Below are 15,509 nucleotides of genomic sequence, written 5' to 3'. Positions count from 1 at the left end.
ATATATTTATAGATAGAAAAACTGGTTTTGTTAGTATAGGAGGTAGAGGAAGTATGTAAGTCAGGTCCCACCTTCTAAAAACGGCTAATCACTTTTTAGATGTGACTGTACAGTAATACATGATGTATAGTACAAACCGAAGGCAATGCATGTCCCTCCTATGTCCAGTGAGCGTATTCATTCTACTGGTTTTTAACTTACTTTATCCGTTCGAGCTGCCGCGTTGCGACTGGAAGGATGGAAAGTGCTGTTTTCCTTGCAGAGGGTACCGACCTCCTTCCCAAAGCTGGGTTAATGCCGTTAGTGGGTCGCAGCCGAAGTCCTGTAACTCCATACCGTGCGCAACCTGCCGTTTAGAAACAAACCCCGAGGCAAAACTACCTAAATAGAGGACCAACAAACTTAAAACTCGACTTACCTAGGTGTGTCTCGCATCCTGGAAGCGAGAAAAGAATCCGTACGACTGTGATTAGTCGGTCCTCCATGGTCGCGTCTCGGTATCTTATCAAAAGGGATCTTGCTCTGCGAATAATCTGAAACGTGCATACTGCGAGGGCTCAATTCTGATGGCATTCTTGTAGTGTAACGTTACGCAGGAACCGACTCAAGTTTCTTCGAACCAAAACCATCTCTTGCCCAGAACAAAGCTTTGGGTGCCTATTCCCACACAGCACGCCGAGTATGGAGGGGAGTGTCAATCGTCGACCGGTTGATGTCCATTGGTGGGATAATCACTGGAATCGGGACTAAAACAGGCCGGTCTGACAGCCCAAACGCGGTCCGTCACAAAGCTGATCGACGCCCAGAAAGCGCGCGGTCTGGGTTCCCCTGACGAAGGAGTTTGTGTGGCTTGTGTGCATCTCAGAGCTCAGCCACGGGCCCGGGATGGCTTGGCAGTCAAGTTCCCCAGAGTTGTCCAGGAGAGCGAGACTTCGACAACGCACGGTCGAGGGACTGAGATTCTGTCAGGACGGTGAAAATCCCAAGGGTTTCGAAGTAAAGGTAGTGTAACAAAACTCCACAGAAACGACTGAGTCATCCGATGTGCAACGGTACTCCTCTCTGTTAACCTTATCGAACGTTTCCACGTTTGCACGCGACGTCTCGGCCACAGCTTCTGGTCTGCTGGATAATGATGCGGCAGCGTCACGGCCCACCTGGCGGAACCTGAAGGAGACACGACTGCGAGATGTCTGTCGACTCGTTATTTCCCAGGAGCCACTAGGCTGAAGCGCCAAGATCGAGCTGAAGAAAAAAGAGATCCGGGGCCCGGGCTTGGGCTTGGGTTCTTCAGCCTATCAAGTGCGAGAATTCGTGCCGAAACCATAAGGACATCAACGGACCCAACTTAGATGAAGCTAGCGTCTGGTGTAGCGTCTTGGTCATCCCTAGTATCCAGTAGCGAGTCTGCACCTCACAGGGCTGACCTCAACTGCGCTCCCAAACATGGTAACCAAAGCGGGATAGAGGGCAGGATGCCCGTCTTGCTAAACTCGTCAAGGAAAGCGATGTCAACGGCAGAGACGGAAAGGGGGAGAGAGCATTTAAAACTCCCCCTCCCTCCAGCCCCTTTTCCCGTTCCCAACTCTCTCTGAGACAACGCCATTCCTTCAGCCATCAAGTTGTCTCCCACCCTCCTTCAGGACATTCTCCACACCTGACCAAGCCGGAATCCCCAAGAACCGGGGCCCATACAACAAACAAGATGATCTCCCAGAGCGTCCTCCTGAGCCTCGCCGGCGTGGCCAGCGCCAACTTCCTGCAGCTGCGCGCGCCCCAAGCTAGCTACGACCCCCAGTGTCTCTCCGCTTTGTCGGAACTCCAGACTTTGGCGACGGCGATTCCGACTGCCACTGACCCTGCCATTGCCTCGTGGAACTCGGAGCTGGCCAGCGCAACCATCACCGACATCTGCCAGGTCACGGTCCCGCCCGACGTCCAATCGGCCTACTCGAGCATCGCGGACAAGTACTCTTCCATCGTGGAAGAGAACAAGGACGCCTTCAGCGCCGCCTCCAAGTACTGCGGCGACCTGATGCCCGACCTTTCCGACGTTACCGCTTCCCTGGCTTCCCTGCCTAAGTGCACCAACGCCGCCGGCAGCTCTGGCTCGGACAGCGACGACGATGACGATAACGATGACAACGACAACGACAACGACAGCGAGGGCTCCAGCGGCGGCGACAGGGACAACGCGGCCAGCCGCCCGACCGGCCTGCTCGGCATGGCCGTCGCCCTCGCCGGCTTCCTCGGAGTCGTCGCTGTCCTCTAAGCCCAGCCAGCAAGAGGATCACCCGGGCGAGGGCGCGAAGGACATGGGAGAAACATGTCGGGTGGAGGGTGTTCCTGGTGTGACGTCAAAGGAGACGAGCGTCGGGGCAATGCGCGTTTGAACAGAGATACCTAATGTTAATTCAAAGCGCTTTCAAGCGTTCAAATCTGGCTGATTTATTAGCGTGATGTGACATCCTTTGACCCTGCGAGTCTTCTGAAATCAGTAAATATTTCACAGCCCGGCCTTACGTTCAACCAACTTGATGGACATGGTCAAAATGGACTCTCCCTGTCTGTTTGCTTGATTCCCTGCAGAAACTGGCAAACAAACATTTGCCTGGCTACACTGAGGCTGAATCGGCCAACTAGGAGACTGATCAGAAATCAGGGGAGTGCGGGGAAGTTGAATTGAGTAATTAAGACTTGCCATTTTGTTTGGGTGATGGATCAGAGACTTTCAAAGAGCACTCTTGGGCGTCATCTTTTCACGACTTATATTAGGAATCCAAGAAATCAATTTCTAGAGGTGACCAGGTAGTGTAACAGCCCAGAAAATTGACAGGTGCTGCCATCGTGTAATAATATCGCATGATTTCCCCCTGAGCTTGAGTATAATATTCAGCAGCTTCCGGCCAAGAACACCAACCCTGAATCAACAAACGACGAAAACCACCAATGAACGCCTGTCCTGGGTTCCTGTTGTTAATTACCCCTCTCCCCAACCGCCACGATGCATACACGATCGTACCTTAGTCTTCCACCTCACCATTCCCAAAAAAAAAAAAAAAATAAAAATAAAAAATAAAAGGCTGAACCTAACGCCTCACTCAAGTGAGTTAAGCAGCGCGTTAACGAGGCACACACCCACCCACCCACCCACACACACACACACACACACGTACACCCTGTGTCATATCCGAGCACGAGCTTGAATGAAAACCTTATTAGTTACCCGGCGTAGCCGTATCAGGCCTCGGCGGCGAACGAGCCCCACGAGGGCGGGGTGTCACGGCCACCGGTGCCGTCCTCGTTCTCGTCCTCGTCATCCGAGTCATCCGAGTCAACCCGGTCCCAGCCGTGAGGAGAGTAGCCCGGCGCGAAGATCCGGACGTTGCGCTGCTGCTGCTGCTGCTGCTGCTGCTGCTGCTGCTTCCTCTGCTGCAGCTGCAGCAGCCGCCGACGAAGCGACTCGACAGTTGCGATGCCCCTCTCGTAGGCTTCGCCGCTGGCCGGCTTAGCCGACGACATTCTCGGTACCAGCTCGAACGGCTCTTCTTTTCCGACGACGTCGTCGTCGTCGTCGTCGCAGTTGGCTTTGTAAATGTCTTTGTGGTTGGCCGTGGCAGCTCGGCGCGTCGTAGTGGCGATGGTGGGATCGGCGGCGGCGGCAGCGACGCGGGGGCGCGGCATCGGGCTGGTCGTTGATGCTGCTGTTGCTGCTGTTGCTGATGTCTTTGCCGTCGCCGGAACGCGCCTGCCCGGATTCGGGGGGTCCAAAGCGCCAGGCTTGATCAGCCCGAGGTTCTCCAGCGACAAGATGACCGCGCCCACGATGCCCGTCACGGCGAGGAGAGCCAGGGCGATGACGGGCATGGCGAGGAAGCTGATGTAGCACATGACCCCGAACAAGGTGAGGGTGCACCTTGTGGCCTTGTCCACGTACGGCCGCACGAGACGCACGGCGTTCATGAAGAAGCGCGGGACGGGCAGGGAGAGGTAATCAAAGACGGAAAAGGGTTCGAACATGGTATGGAACATGCTCTCCTCCTGATCCTTTCGCGAGGACCGGCTTTTCCCCTTCTGGCTGCCCCCATCCTGGCTGGTTTGCTTCGGCCTGCCCAGTTTCTCTTCCCGGACGGTGGGCGCGACGCGAACAGCTTGCAGGCGGCAGTCGTGGTCGAACTGGTCCCTGAACGCGGCATCGAGGCCGCAGAAGCCCCGTGCCAGGTAGGCGTCGCGGAAGTCCTCGTCGTCGGTATAGCACACCTGGAAGCCGTCGGCAGCGGGCACGAGGATTGGCCAGACAGGAAAGTCTAATAGCCCGGGACCCTGTGTCCCGCCAATGTCGACTGGCTGGCAGAAGACAGAGGGCATAAGTGGTGGGCTTTGGAGCTCCAAATGGAAGAGGTGGCCTTGTACCGCCATGTTGGGTTATCAAAACCTCAATGAACAACTGGACGGCGATGGTGGAGTTCAAAAAAAAAAAAAAGTTGAAGAAACAAGGTGAAGAATAGCTAACCCAAAGCTGATCCTTCGACTATAATAAGGTGGGGGTTGAACCGTCACATCGGAACCGTGTCCTTGGGAACATTGACGCAATTGTGAGCGACAAGGTCGCAGAACGGCTTGTGCTCGTGCTGAAAAGTATCTCGAGACATAATTAAACTCGACAGCCTCGGCTTAAGCCACAGGCTTGAGATGCAAGCCGTCGCTTATCTGGCAGTCATTTGACGCAGTCCTTGCTTTGTCTTCTTCGAATGTTCAGTTAGAGCTAATTACCCAGATAGGGATCAGTAGGCCGGGAGATGCCCGGCAATTAATTCTGCTGTATTCAAGGATTGCTCGTGGATAGCATGCTCAGAAACAGTTGAATTGGCTAAATCGGCTCAGTGGTGACTTGTAAACTTCACAACGACGACCCGAGTCTCCTTATACCCCGGGAACACGCTCTCTGGCGTGTAAATCTAAGGATTAATGGCGGTACTAGGGCACTCAGGGTAATGGTGATTGCTCGAAAGTTATTGCTCGAAAGGAAGTGGCGCAGTTGAACCGTTTGTTTGATAATACTGCCGACGCCTTGTGCCACTTGCCAGAGTGAACCCCATCATATGGCTCCGTCTGTTTGCACTGTCTGGTCTTGGATATCATGCCGCGTTGAGTTTGCGTCTGTCAAACGGACTTCCGCGAAACGGTCCCCGGCAGAGGTTGGTTTTTTCACTTTGTTGGTTCCAAGGCAGGGCGTGTCATTGCGACTGAATATTCTTCATATGAAGGCACCGGCTCATCCTTTCTGTTTTTTTTTTTTTTTTTTTTTTTTTTTTTTTTTTTTTTTTTTTTTTTTTGCCGTTCACTGCTAGGCGCAGGTTGCCGCATCGGCATGGGAAACCCAAATTTAATCGAGCCGTTGGCGTCATTTTGACATCGGTGCAGCCGCCGACTGTGTTGAACAAGCAGAGCCCGCAACATCAAATGTCGATGCAGTAAGTACCACAAAGCATGTGACGGTGCGAACAATGAAGCCATCTGAACGTAGATTTCCGCGACATCCCTCTGAGGGTAGAGAAAAGCCCATACTCAGCCCTGTGGCATTCCTGCTCGAGGCGCCTTACGCGTATGACTTGGTAAGGCGGGCCGAAGATTGAGGGCAACGTCGGACGTATGGGCAGCTTCATGAACCCAAAGACGTCGCAGGTGGTGGTTTACCAGCAGTGCAATTTGAGAATGGCGACCCTCTGGAGTTCATGATCCAGAGAGAGCTGTTGGCTCAGTTTCCGGGGCGAGTGGTGGAGAGATAGCTGACGTTATGCGCGCAGCCAGAGGCAGGAGTCGCACGTACCGTGCCGACTCTGCAAAGCGCGTAAGGAATAAAACAGACCCAGACGAGCCGGGTTACTTCTCATGCCAAATCACCACTGGCGCATGTTTTTGCTGCCCCGTGATCGCGAGGTCGGGTACGAAGCAAGGATCGCGCACCATCGCCGTGCCATCCAAGCGGGCGGAGACATCCGATCCCAGGCATGCGACGAAACCCTACCCCTAATATCCACCTTCCCACAACTCCTTCCGATAGTCTTCGGTCAGCCGCTCATCCGTCCCATACGCCTCCTGCCAACCGACGAATCCACGATCAAGCACAAAGACCTTCTGCTCCTTGGCGGCGGCAGCACCCTCGCCGGGGTCAGCACCAGAGCCGTCAGTCTCGGGGCGCGCCGCCTTCTTGTTGGCCGACAGGATGCGCTCGCGCTCCCGGATGTAGCGCAGCGCGGCGGCCGGCCCGCGCTGTTGCGACAGGGCGCAGTGGAACACGACCGTCTCCTTGTCCTGCAGCTGCCGGACCAGGGTGGGCAACATGGCGTCGAGCGTGCGCGAGGGCACGTTGACCGAGCCCTTGATGTGGCCGCCTATGTAGTCTGCGGAGAAAGCGGAGGACAGGTTAGTTCATCGCGTTCTGCGTTCGTTCTCGCGAGTTACCTTGTTGCGAGTGATTTCCAGCGGAAGGGAGGGGACGGGATGGGGAGCAAGGTTCAGGGTAGAAGAAAAGTCGGAACTAAACATACCGTCATCGCGCACATCGATCACGGCGATGGTGGGGTCTCCTGCCGCTGTTGCCTCTTGGGCAGCGAGCAGGAGTTTGGAGAGAGAGGCTGCCGAGAGCCGTTGGAGAGTGCCGATTGTGGTCATTGCGATTCCAAGGGCCAAGGACCGGTTGAGAGGTGTGGTGGGGTTGCTCCGAGTCGTCAAGGAGAGCGAGCACGGCCTGAACGCGCGCTAGACGAAATGTCCTCTAGTTTCTGGTCCCGAAGCCGGCCGACAAGTTTCTGGTACTGTAGCAGGGCAAATTTCCCTTGGTAGCCCAACGCACGGCCTGTGGGAGCCTGCTCGAGCGGAGCAATTTGGTGCGTACAGAGTACAAGAGGTGCATACGCGGCAGCGGGGCTCTGATAAGATAAGACTTCACCCCTACGTGCGCCGTGTTCTCATGATGGGAGAAGCGAGGAAGAGTATTACCAATTCGGGACCAACTGCAGTTACCGACACGGCTGCTTGCAGTTTCCTTTCAAACAAGCCTTTTCTCTAGGGCTTTACATTGGCACACTGTACGGATAATTAGAGGGTCCGTGCTTTCAGCTTCGGCGATTTTTTTTTTCGAACTCTTCTCGATAAGCACCGCGCACTGGCCAGCCGTTCGCACTTCATTTGTTTCTAAACAAGGTGGTCCATGGCCGGGGGCCTTCCTTCCAGTGCGGCCCGTTTGTTTCGCCATCACGATTTGTTTTTGCTTATTTCGGCACCATCACGCCCTTCGGCGCATATGCCGCTTGCTGACCAAGTAATTACTCGCTGACGGCCCGCCACTCGGCACTCGGGAAAGGATCAAAGGATCGTGGGAGATATTAGTAAACATTGCTCTGTTATAGAGCTCAGTTGCGGAATCCCTCTCGCTACCCTTTGACGCTTACAAAGATTTCCCGTGTCCTGTCAGTTGAACTCGAGGTAACAAACAGAATCATTTTGTTGGCCGGATGTGCGACTCTGGGTCAGTCATCGAGCATTTATGCCATAACAGCCATCAAGGCTGTTTGGGCCTTGCTTCGATATCCGCGACCCCGGCGGTTGCGCGATCGATCGTGTATCTGCGCACCTTTGAAGACAAGATGACCCACTACCGGAGGTGAGCACCGTGGGAGAAGTTGAGATGGCGCCCAGTCCCCCGATTCTCACCCGCTTTCAAGTGGCTCGCGAGCATCGTCAGGTGACGAGATGCCCCAATTCAAATGTCAGTGTTTGGACGGTGGGGGCGAGAGTATATCTGCCAATCTGAGTTCGTCTGGTTTAGACGACGCCGGCCATGGTTTCCCCGAGTTCTGGATGGGCCGTTTTCGGAGCGGCAAAATGAGTTCATTTTCGCCTTCGACGTGGCCGATACTATTTTCTCCGTTGTGAGCCATCACGGACGGTTGTTCGGGTGGGGCCAAGAGGCGATCATGTTCATGAGAATCAGCGTCCACAACCGTTGCATATACCTACCTACCTACCAGCAAGAATGTACCAAAGATTCTTGTGTCGTACTTAGCAGTTCCTCACTTGGAGCTACATCTTCGGCCTGTTGACATTAGATTCCTTTAACGGAGTAACGGGTCCTTCTGATGACTGTCGAAGCTCAGAGGGCAAGCAGGCGCACATTGGACAGCGCCCTGAAGGCATCTATGTACGAAATCCGCGACACGACTGCCAGTATATTTGCTTTCAGCACCTGTCAAAATGTCGGCTGTTTATCCGGCGACTTCTGACGCTATCTCTTCACTACTCGAGACCTCGGGCTCGAGTGCTTTGCCCTCAGCTCACCCGACCGCTGTTGCTCCCGTAAGTCTTCACTGTCGGAACTGCGGCGGACCAATCACCTGACGTGGGCGAGAGAGGAAGACCGGCAATGAGGATAGTGGTGCCTACGTCAGGTTGCCAATCTTTATCATAGCCATCTTGTCCACCGCCATAGGAACATGTATGTTGACTGTGCTCGGATACTACCTTTTCCTCCGTCGACGGAGAAGTAAAAGGCGAGAATATGGAGAAAGACGGCAAGAGAGCGCCGCCCCAAAGCAGATTGTCCCGAGTTCCACCGCGAGGAAAGGCTCAGTACTGCAAGGCTCGCCAGCACGAGGAGGGCAGCAGCCACCTCAGTCTGCAGACACGCAATGCGCGGAGGCAAGATCGCAGCCCGCAATGACGCCAGCGGTAGGTGCGAAGGCGGACAATACCGATACGACCGGGCCACGCCAGCCACAGCCGAAGCCTCCAACGCCTCCTCCCGTGGGCCAGAGGCTGCCAATCCGAAGGACAGGGACGTCGTTAACAGACACGACACATGCGGGAAACCCGCTCAGAAGAACGGCGTCTTCGCATCTCATGGACAGCGCCGAACGGGTTTACGCTTGCATCCTTGCCAGCCCGCTGGAGCGCGTCAGGCCCCGGCCCTCACCGCAAGAACAAGAACCCGTCCCGGCAGTTAGGGACGACGTTGGTTGGCCACTGCCACCGGGTGGGAGTTGGCTATGACGGGCATCCTCGCAATGGTCCTCAAAGCGGCCTGGTGTCAAAGTCGGCTACTGATATGGAGGTTTTGGCGTTTGGCGCTTGGTGTAGATACAAGATGGCGGCAGGAAGAAATGCTGTGTAGCGGGGAAAGGCTCAAGCGGGTTGAGCAACCACTTCTAGTACATACCTGAAGTGGCAAAAGTCGGCTCCTCGAAATGGTGGTTATAAGTTTGTGTCAATGAACCACCACTTCGACAGGTCGGCCCATTTAGCAACGTGCTTCCTAACGTAAGTCGCAACCGCAAACCGAGGTGCTCTGTCACACGCGAGAAAGCATCATGCGAGCCCAGCAAGCTCATGATGTGATAGTGACATGGAGAGGCAGAAGCAATAAGTTCTAGAGAGTAGTTGACTGCTGGCTGCCAGCTTGTGCCAGCACAATAGTTTAAGTCGTACGGGATTGCGTATTCGGGATGTGTACGGATTACCTGTTGTATGTACATACATACCTTGCGTATGTGCCTTATGCGTGTACTTACAATACATGTATGCAACCCAGAAAGGCGAGCCAAGGTAGGAAAAACTTTCCCGTTTAGCCTCCTATTTCCCCTGCTATTTGTAGCGTTGCACCCCGGTTGTCTCCTTTTATTGGCAATGAATGGTCTTTGTGGAGCATGCACGGCACTAATTCGAAGTACGGGGTACTCCGTAGTGTAGTATGTGTGTGTACAAGGCGCATTTGATTCTGGCTGACCAACCTTTGGAAGGCGGCGGGGACAGCAATTCCGTGATGTGTGTGGTCCGGTATTGCCAAGACGCTCCTGTGGTGGGCCCACGAGGAGCTGGAAGCTGATGACGACAACGTGGAAGCTCAGGCGTGAGCTAGTAAGTTACTGCACCTGGCCAACAACGCTCGAAAGGCAACCTTCGAATTGTTGACGGGAAGCCGCAAGGTTGTAAAGTGCCAACTTGTCATTTGCGCCGTGTCCTGATCGATATAAACTAATATTCATCTACATAATATCCGTATTCATCTACTAAATCTCACACTTTCCCTTACCGCCAAACCTGACAGAGCAAACAAGGGCGACGTCACACCCCTGCCCTGCACCCACGCAGTTCGGACCCGTAACTAGCTCCTACGAGGTGTTGGCAGTGACGCACCGACCATCGCCAAATACCCAGTCTCCAAGGCCAACCGACCTTTTTGCTCCTCCCCACAAACTCGAAGCCCCGAGCGAGCGAGCGACATTGCCAGCTCACTCCGACACCAAAAAGTCCACGACGAGAGCGCCCTCGACACAGCCTTGCATTCCATCGATTGATCGATCATTGCCTTCGACAGCTCATTAACTTGCACAATGGCTCCGCCGCCGTCAGCCGACGTCCCGCTCTCCCAGCGGCTGCAACGGATGGCCGTTACTTTGCAGTGTATGTGTGCATTTCTAACCACCGTCACGACACGGAACATTGAATGGCTGACTGTGATCAATTATCAGTCGCTTGGTTTTCTGGGTACGTTCCATGATTTTGCAGATACTTACTTCTAGGGCACGTCCTGTGCGGCGCTCCAAGGACTAGGACGCCGAGGCACTTTCCCAGCTGGCATCGATAAGCACACGGCACCTCGCAAGTTTCCGACTGACATTGCTGTTTGCACAGACATGCTCTTTCTCTACTATGTATCTTCCGATACACCCTCTCATGTCTCCGAATGAACTACTACGGGGGCATGGCACGGTTCTGCTACCGCTTCGCCTTCCTCTCGGCCGCTGCGACCTACGGGATCGTGGTTTACAAGACGTTGCGGGCCCGCCAAAAGACGGGAGCTAAGCCGCCTGCGAGTGCCCTGGGATACCTCTCGGATGAGAACGTTCAGTATCTCGGTATGTGCTTCCCCTGCCTGACCCCGAAACTCCGGCGCTTGCGATTCCTTGCAGTTTCCTTGCTAATCAGTCTTTTTGCTTTCAAGTTCTGGCCCTGATCTGGCTCTTCAACCCCCAGTACCCGCTCGCTCTCCTCCCATATGGCATCTACTCCGTCTTCCACGTTGCCACGTACATCGGCGCGACCCTGATCCCCACCGTCGTTCCCCCGACCCAGATTTCCCCGGCTACTGGCGCGTCGCCCAATGGCAAGCCCCAATACACGCAGCACCCCGCTTCCGAGAGCATCAAGTCGTTCGTCAAGCGGTACTATGACTCGTCCATGTCGGTGGTGGCGAATCTCGAAATCGCGCTCTGGATCCGCCTGCTGTTGGCCGCTGTCTTCTTCCAGCGCCGGTCCTGGATCCTGTTCGCCGTCTACACCATCTTCCTGCGCGCACGCTATGCCCAGAGCAGCCACGTTCAGAACTCGTTCAGCCAGCTCGAGGCCCGAATCGACAACCTCATCGGCGCCCAGGGTACTCCCCCGGCGGCTCGCCAGGTGTGGGACGGCGTGAAGAACGCTGCCAGGCAGTTCCATGCCGCCACCGACGTCAACAAGTTCGCCAGTGGTGCTGCCGCCCCCAAGAAGACCTCTTAAGCGGGCTCTTCTTGAAGTAGGTTCGAACGCGCGACAAGAATGCTTTCCGCATGCATGCGTCATGCGACCTTAAGCACGCTAACCCAGCCGTGATTCTTCCTGCGGACGAAATTCGTTTGCCTGTGCGCGAGGAAATGGCGGGCTTGATTCTCAAGGAGGAGATGGTAGACGGATGCTGCATGCCCCGAGGGAAGAAAGTGATTGGGCGGCGGATGATCGGCTCGTCGATGCGCAAGGGCTCGGAGTTGCGCTTTTCGTTGGCCTCGCCTCGGCTCTTCTGCTGGTATAGGGGAGGGGCCGGGGAAGTATTTTGGGAGAGAAGGAGATGGGTTTCGTTGGTATTAGTCTCGTCATTCCTGTACCACAATGTCTAACCTGTATCAATGGACCGATTGCGACTTGTTTACATATTTGGTGTTCACAATCGTCAACATTGATCTATACGCCCTTTCCACCCAGATACTACGCTGTACGGATTACAGGACAAGGCCTGGGGCCCATTGTCGGCCTTCGACATGGGGGAGTCAGCCTGCCCGGCATGTAGCCGCTGCGCCGCAACCTCACTACCACCCCCTGCTGCGTTAACTACATAGTAGTAGTTAAGGTTACCCCAGAACCCCACCTCCCTGCAGCCATGACGTCGTAACGGGGCCTCGTTCCTGGGCCCGGTCCCCGATGTTTGTTTGGCCCAACATTCATTCTCGGCACCCAAGGCACCTACCTGATCAACGTCCAACACGAAGGTTGGTGCCAGACTTGGGACACGGCCTTTTTTTTATTTACCTGTTTATTTATTTACGAAACTCCAAGGCCAAGAGGAAAAAGGAAGGAATGATATAGCCTGGCCTTGACTCATTCGATCCCATCATCTCATCATCTCATCAGCGACCAAGTGCATTCAAGAGAATCATTTCACGCCGAGGCCATCTGACCAGATGGCCTCCATCCTCCGGCAGATCGTCGCCGGGCCGCGCGCAAAACACCAAGAGACTGGTCTCGACCTGTGCTATGTGACCTCCAACATTATCGCAACGTTTGTACTCCCTTCAACTCCCGCACAACCCCTCCCCCGGCTTTTCCCCCTATGTTTTGACAGACACACGCACACACACAATCTCGAGCCCTTGCCACTCTCGCTTCTGATCCGTACAAGACTAAAATGAAGATCAATTTCGCTCTCTCCGAGTCGGAAACGCCCAACAGATCCGGCCCCTCCCAGACGTACCCGCAGCGGGCCTACCGCAACCCTCTCGACCGCCTCGTGGCCTTCCTGGACGCCCGCCACGGCGACGACTGGGCCATCTGGGAGTTCCGCGCCGAGGGCACCGGGTACCCGGACGAGGCGGTCCACGGCCGCATCCGCCACTTCCCCTGGCCGGACCACCACCCTCCCCCGTTCGCGCTGGTGCCCAGGATCGTCGGCGGGATGAGGCGCTGGTTGGACGGCGGCGCGCTGTCGGCGGGCCCGGCCCGTGATGGTGATGATGATGGTGGTCATGATGATGATGCCGGTGCTGGCGGGAATAAGAAAAAGAAGGAGGAGGAGGAGGAGAAGAAGAAGAAGAAGAAGAAGAAGGAGACGGGAGAGGGGGAGGAAGAAGGGCAAGTACAAGGCAACGCAGGAGAAGGAGGAATAGGAGGAGGACAAGGAGATGGGAAAGGAAATGGTCAAGGAAAAAGAAAAGGAAAAAGAGAGCGGGTCGTCGTGGTGCATTGCAAGGCGGGCAAGGGCAGGTCGGGCACCATGGCGTGCAGCTACCTGATCGCCGAGTGCGGGTGGTCGGCCGAGGACGCGCTGGCGCGCTTCACCGAGCGGCGGATGCGGCCCGGCTTCGGCGCGGGCGTGTCGATCCCCAGTCAGCTGCGGTGGGTCAGCTACGTGGACCGCTGGGCCCGGGCCGGCAAGAGGTACGTCGACCGGCCCGTCGAGGTGGTCGAGGTCCGCGTCTGGGGGCTGCGGCACGGCGTCAAGCTTGCCGTGGAAGGGTTCGCCGACGAGGGCAGGAAGATCCGCGTGTTCCACACGTTCAAGGCGGCCGAGCGGTTCGTCGTCGAGCCCGGGGCGCCCGGCGGCGAAGGCATCCTCGACATGGTCCAGGACATGGCCGGGTACGGCGCCAGGGCGGTAGTGGACGAGACCGGCGAGGTGGCGGAGGACGCGGACTACCGCGAGATCACCAAGGGAGCGGCGGGCAGCAACGGGGAGGACAAGGGGGGAGTGCCCTCCCGGAGCTCTTCCAAAAAGCTCAAAACGTCGCGGACTGCGGGTCTGATGGGCAAGCTGTCGGGTCGGAAACGCGGCTCCTCGAAGGACCTCGTGGGCTTCGCCGAGGCTAGTTGGAAGAGCAAGACCTTCGCGGCGCCCGGCAACTCGGCGGAGGCCTCGTCGGGCGCGTCATCCCCGGCGGCTGCTGGGCAAGGCGAGCCGCGGTCCCAGTCGACGACCAGCCTGCAGAACGAGGTCGCCTACGCGGACCCTTCCGAGCCGGGCGGGCGGGTCGTCACCTTCCGACCGTCGGAACCGATCCGCATCCCCAACAGCGACGTCAACATCTCGGTGGAGCGGAGGAACCGCGCTCCGGCCAGCGTGGGGCTGACCATGGTGACGGCGGTCGCGCACGTCTGGTTCAACGCCTTCTTCGAGGGCAACGGGCCCGAGCAGGACGGGCGGGCGGACGAGAGCGGCGTGTTCGAGATCGACTGGGACAAGATGGACGGCATCAAGGGGTCCAGCCGGAGGGGCACCAGGGCGCTGGACAGGCTCGCCGTCGTCTGGCGGGTGGCCGGCAGCACCACCGGCCAGGCCGGGCCGGAGAACGGGGAGGGGAAGGCCACCACGCCGCTGCCGGGGGTGGCCATCAACGAGCCCGGGAAGGACAGCCCGGTGCCGCAGCTGCGACCGGCCGATTGGAAGGGCGGGAACGACGAGGACCCGGCGGCCGGCAAGCGGCTCGGCCTGAGGGCGGAGGACCCGGAGAGCCGGAGCGTGAGCAAAGCGAGCAGCGTCAGGAGCGGCGAGCAGGGAGGTACAGGGGGAGGTGGGAGTGGTGTGACTCGGGGGGAGCGGCAAGACGCGGGTGGTGATGATGATGATCAAATCTCCCTCGAGGGCGTCAAGGTGAGCGGCCCGGCAGGGGAAGACGTCTTGGCTGAGACGCCCGCTGGTGAGGGGCCGACTTCTTCTGCGGGAGATCAAGGAGCGCGGGAGCGCGATAACGCGATTCTCTGAGCGGATGGTTTTTGAGCGATACGTAGTGTGTATGAATGAATGAATCCCGTATTCCCGGCCTATAAGTTACGCATCTGCGGTCCTCTAGAACTAACTCATCCGTATCACTCAGTGTCTACAAAGTAGATCTATTAATTACATCTCTGCACAGTCCTCCGTCATCCGTGCCATGGCCATTGCTATCAGTTGACCGTCCCACACAATCCATTGTCTTGGAAGGTAAAAAGGGGAAATGTCTAGAGAAAGGAAGTGAATACGGATTACATGTATAATTAAAAAAGTGGTATAACAATAAGAACACGTGAGCGTAGGATCAAGCTGTTGGAACAGGGTGCAGAAGTGGCGCACGGATCACAGACCAAGAGATGTGAATGACGGAAGAGCCAAAAAAAAAAAAACATGAGCCCCGCTGAAGAAAACGTTGCGGCATTAATCTATCGATAAGACCCTTCACCGGCATGTGCTTGACTTCGAGAATTAGGCTAGCCGGTACACCGACAAGGTACCTAAGGCGTTGTGCCCGGGACCATCTCCACTCGGCTCTCTTTCAACTTTTTTTTGCCGGCATGGGCATGTCCGCGTTCCCGATCGCCGCCAGTGCGTCCTCCGACTGCGTATTGGTTTCCTACCGCCCGCATCTCCTCCAGAACGCCGGCCCTACTCCCGCCCATCGCGCCGACACGCGGTAAACTCGTCCGTCTCCGGTACGTGCAGCAGCCCTTGT

General features: G+C 56.4%; 7 protein-coding genes across 7 annotated transcripts; 5 read left to right on the top strand and 2 right to left on the bottom strand.

The window, feature by feature from the left end:
* The first annotated feature begins 1,342 nt into the window (after positions 1-1,342).
* Positions 1,343-2,389, top strand: P884DRAFT_29893 (uncharacterized protein). Its single transcript, XM_069444653.1, has one exon. It carries the CDS (start codon positions 1,706-1,708, stop codon positions 2,270-2,272), a length of 567 nt encoding a protein of 188 aa, XP_069297171.1. The 5' UTR covers positions 1,343-1,705; the 3' UTR covers positions 2,273-2,389.
* An 851-nt stretch (positions 2,390-3,240) lies between these two features.
* Positions 3,241-4,419, bottom strand: P884DRAFT_202075 (uncharacterized protein; the record flags this gene model as incomplete). The annotated part of the gene is made up of 1 exon (XM_069438394.1): positions 3,241-4,419. The coding sequence occupies one exon, from the start codon at positions 4,417-4,419 to the stop codon at positions 3,241-3,243; it is 1,179 nt and encodes a 392-aa protein (XP_069297170.1).
* A 1,611-nt stretch (positions 4,420-6,030) lies between these two features.
* Positions 6,031-6,675, bottom strand: P884DRAFT_201833 (Rhodanese-like domain-containing protein; the record flags this gene model as incomplete). Its single annotated transcript, XM_069438378.1, has 2 exons — positions 6,031-6,404; positions 6,552-6,675. The coding sequence occupies 2 exons, from the start codon at positions 6,673-6,675 to the stop codon at positions 6,031-6,033; spliced, it is 498 nt and encodes a 165-aa protein (XP_069297169.1).
* A 3,542-nt stretch (positions 6,676-10,217) lies between these two features.
* On the top strand, positions 10,218-11,719 carry P884DRAFT_29858 (uncharacterized protein). Its single transcript, XM_069444614.1, has 4 exons — positions 10,218-10,461; positions 10,530-10,545; positions 10,693-10,916; positions 11,003-11,719. Exons 1-4 carry the CDS (start codon positions 10,392-10,394, stop codon positions 11,554-11,556), a joined length of 864 nt encoding a protein of 287 aa, XP_069297168.1. The 5' UTR covers positions 10,218-10,391; the 3' UTR covers positions 11,557-11,719.
* On the top strand, positions 11,720-12,132 carry P884DRAFT_29859 (uncharacterized protein). The gene has a single exon (XM_069444615.1). The coding sequence runs from the start codon at positions 11,882-11,884 to the stop codon at positions 12,098-12,100; it is 219 nt and encodes a 72-aa protein (XP_069297167.1). The 5' UTR covers positions 11,720-11,881; the 3' UTR covers positions 12,101-12,132.
* A 58-nt stretch (positions 12,133-12,190) lies between these two features.
* P884DRAFT_260499 (uncharacterized protein) lies at positions 12,191-12,832 on the top strand (the record flags this gene model as incomplete). The annotated part of the gene is made up of 2 exons (XM_069441459.1): positions 12,191-12,589; positions 12,760-12,832. A coding segment is annotated over exon 1 (160 nt), but the record flags the coding sequence as incomplete, so codon positions are not given.
* P884DRAFT_244886 (uncharacterized protein) lies at positions 12,191-14,830 on the top strand. Its single transcript, XM_069440395.1, has 2 exons — positions 12,191-12,589; positions 12,760-14,830. Exons 1-2 carry the CDS (start codon positions 12,492-12,494, stop codon positions 14,783-14,785), a joined length of 2,124 nt encoding a protein of 707 aa, XP_069297165.1. The 5' UTR covers positions 12,191-12,491; the 3' UTR covers positions 14,786-14,830.
* The last annotated feature ends 679 nt before the right edge of the window (positions 14,831-15,509 follow it).

This window comes from Thermothelomyces heterothallicus (assembly GCF_042370625.1).
Source record: "Thermothelomyces heterothallicus CBS 202.75 unplaced genomic scaffold P884_scaffold_13, whole genome shotgun sequence".
In the NCBI taxonomy this organism is placed as follows: domain Eukaryota; kingdom Fungi; phylum Ascomycota; class Sordariomycetes; order Sordariales; family Chaetomiaceae; genus Thermothelomyces; species Thermothelomyces heterothallicus.
This window is presented reverse-complemented; position numbering and strand designations above follow the sequence as displayed.

What these genes read in the sequence shown, in the direction of transcription:
- P884DRAFT_29893 (XM_069444653.1), top strand. Translation starts at nt 1,706, where the DNA reads ATGATCTCCCAGAGCGTCCTCCTGAGCCTCGCCGGCGTGGCCAGCGCC.
- P884DRAFT_29858 (XM_069444614.1), top strand. Translation starts at nt 10,392, where the DNA reads ATGGCTCCGCCGCCGTCAGCCGACGTCCCGCTCTCCCAGCGGCTGCAA. An exon ending in TGAGAACGTTCAGTATCTCG is followed by an intron (nt 10,917 to 11,002) that starts GTATGTGCTTCC and finishes TTTGCTTTCAAG; the next exon opens with TTCTGGCCCTGATCTGGCTC.
- P884DRAFT_29859 (XM_069444615.1), top strand. Translation starts at nt 11,882, where the DNA reads ATGGGTTTCGTTGGTATTAGTCTCGTCATTCCTGTACCACAATGTCTA.
- P884DRAFT_244886 (XM_069440395.1), top strand. Translation starts at nt 12,492, where the DNA reads ATGGCCTCCATCCTCCGGCAGATCGTCGCCGGGCCGCGCGCAAAACAC. An exon ending in ACCTCCAACATTATCGCAAC is followed by an intron (nt 12,590 to 12,759) that starts GTTTGTACTCCC and finishes AACGCCCAACAG; the next exon opens with ATCCGGCCCCTCCCAGACGT.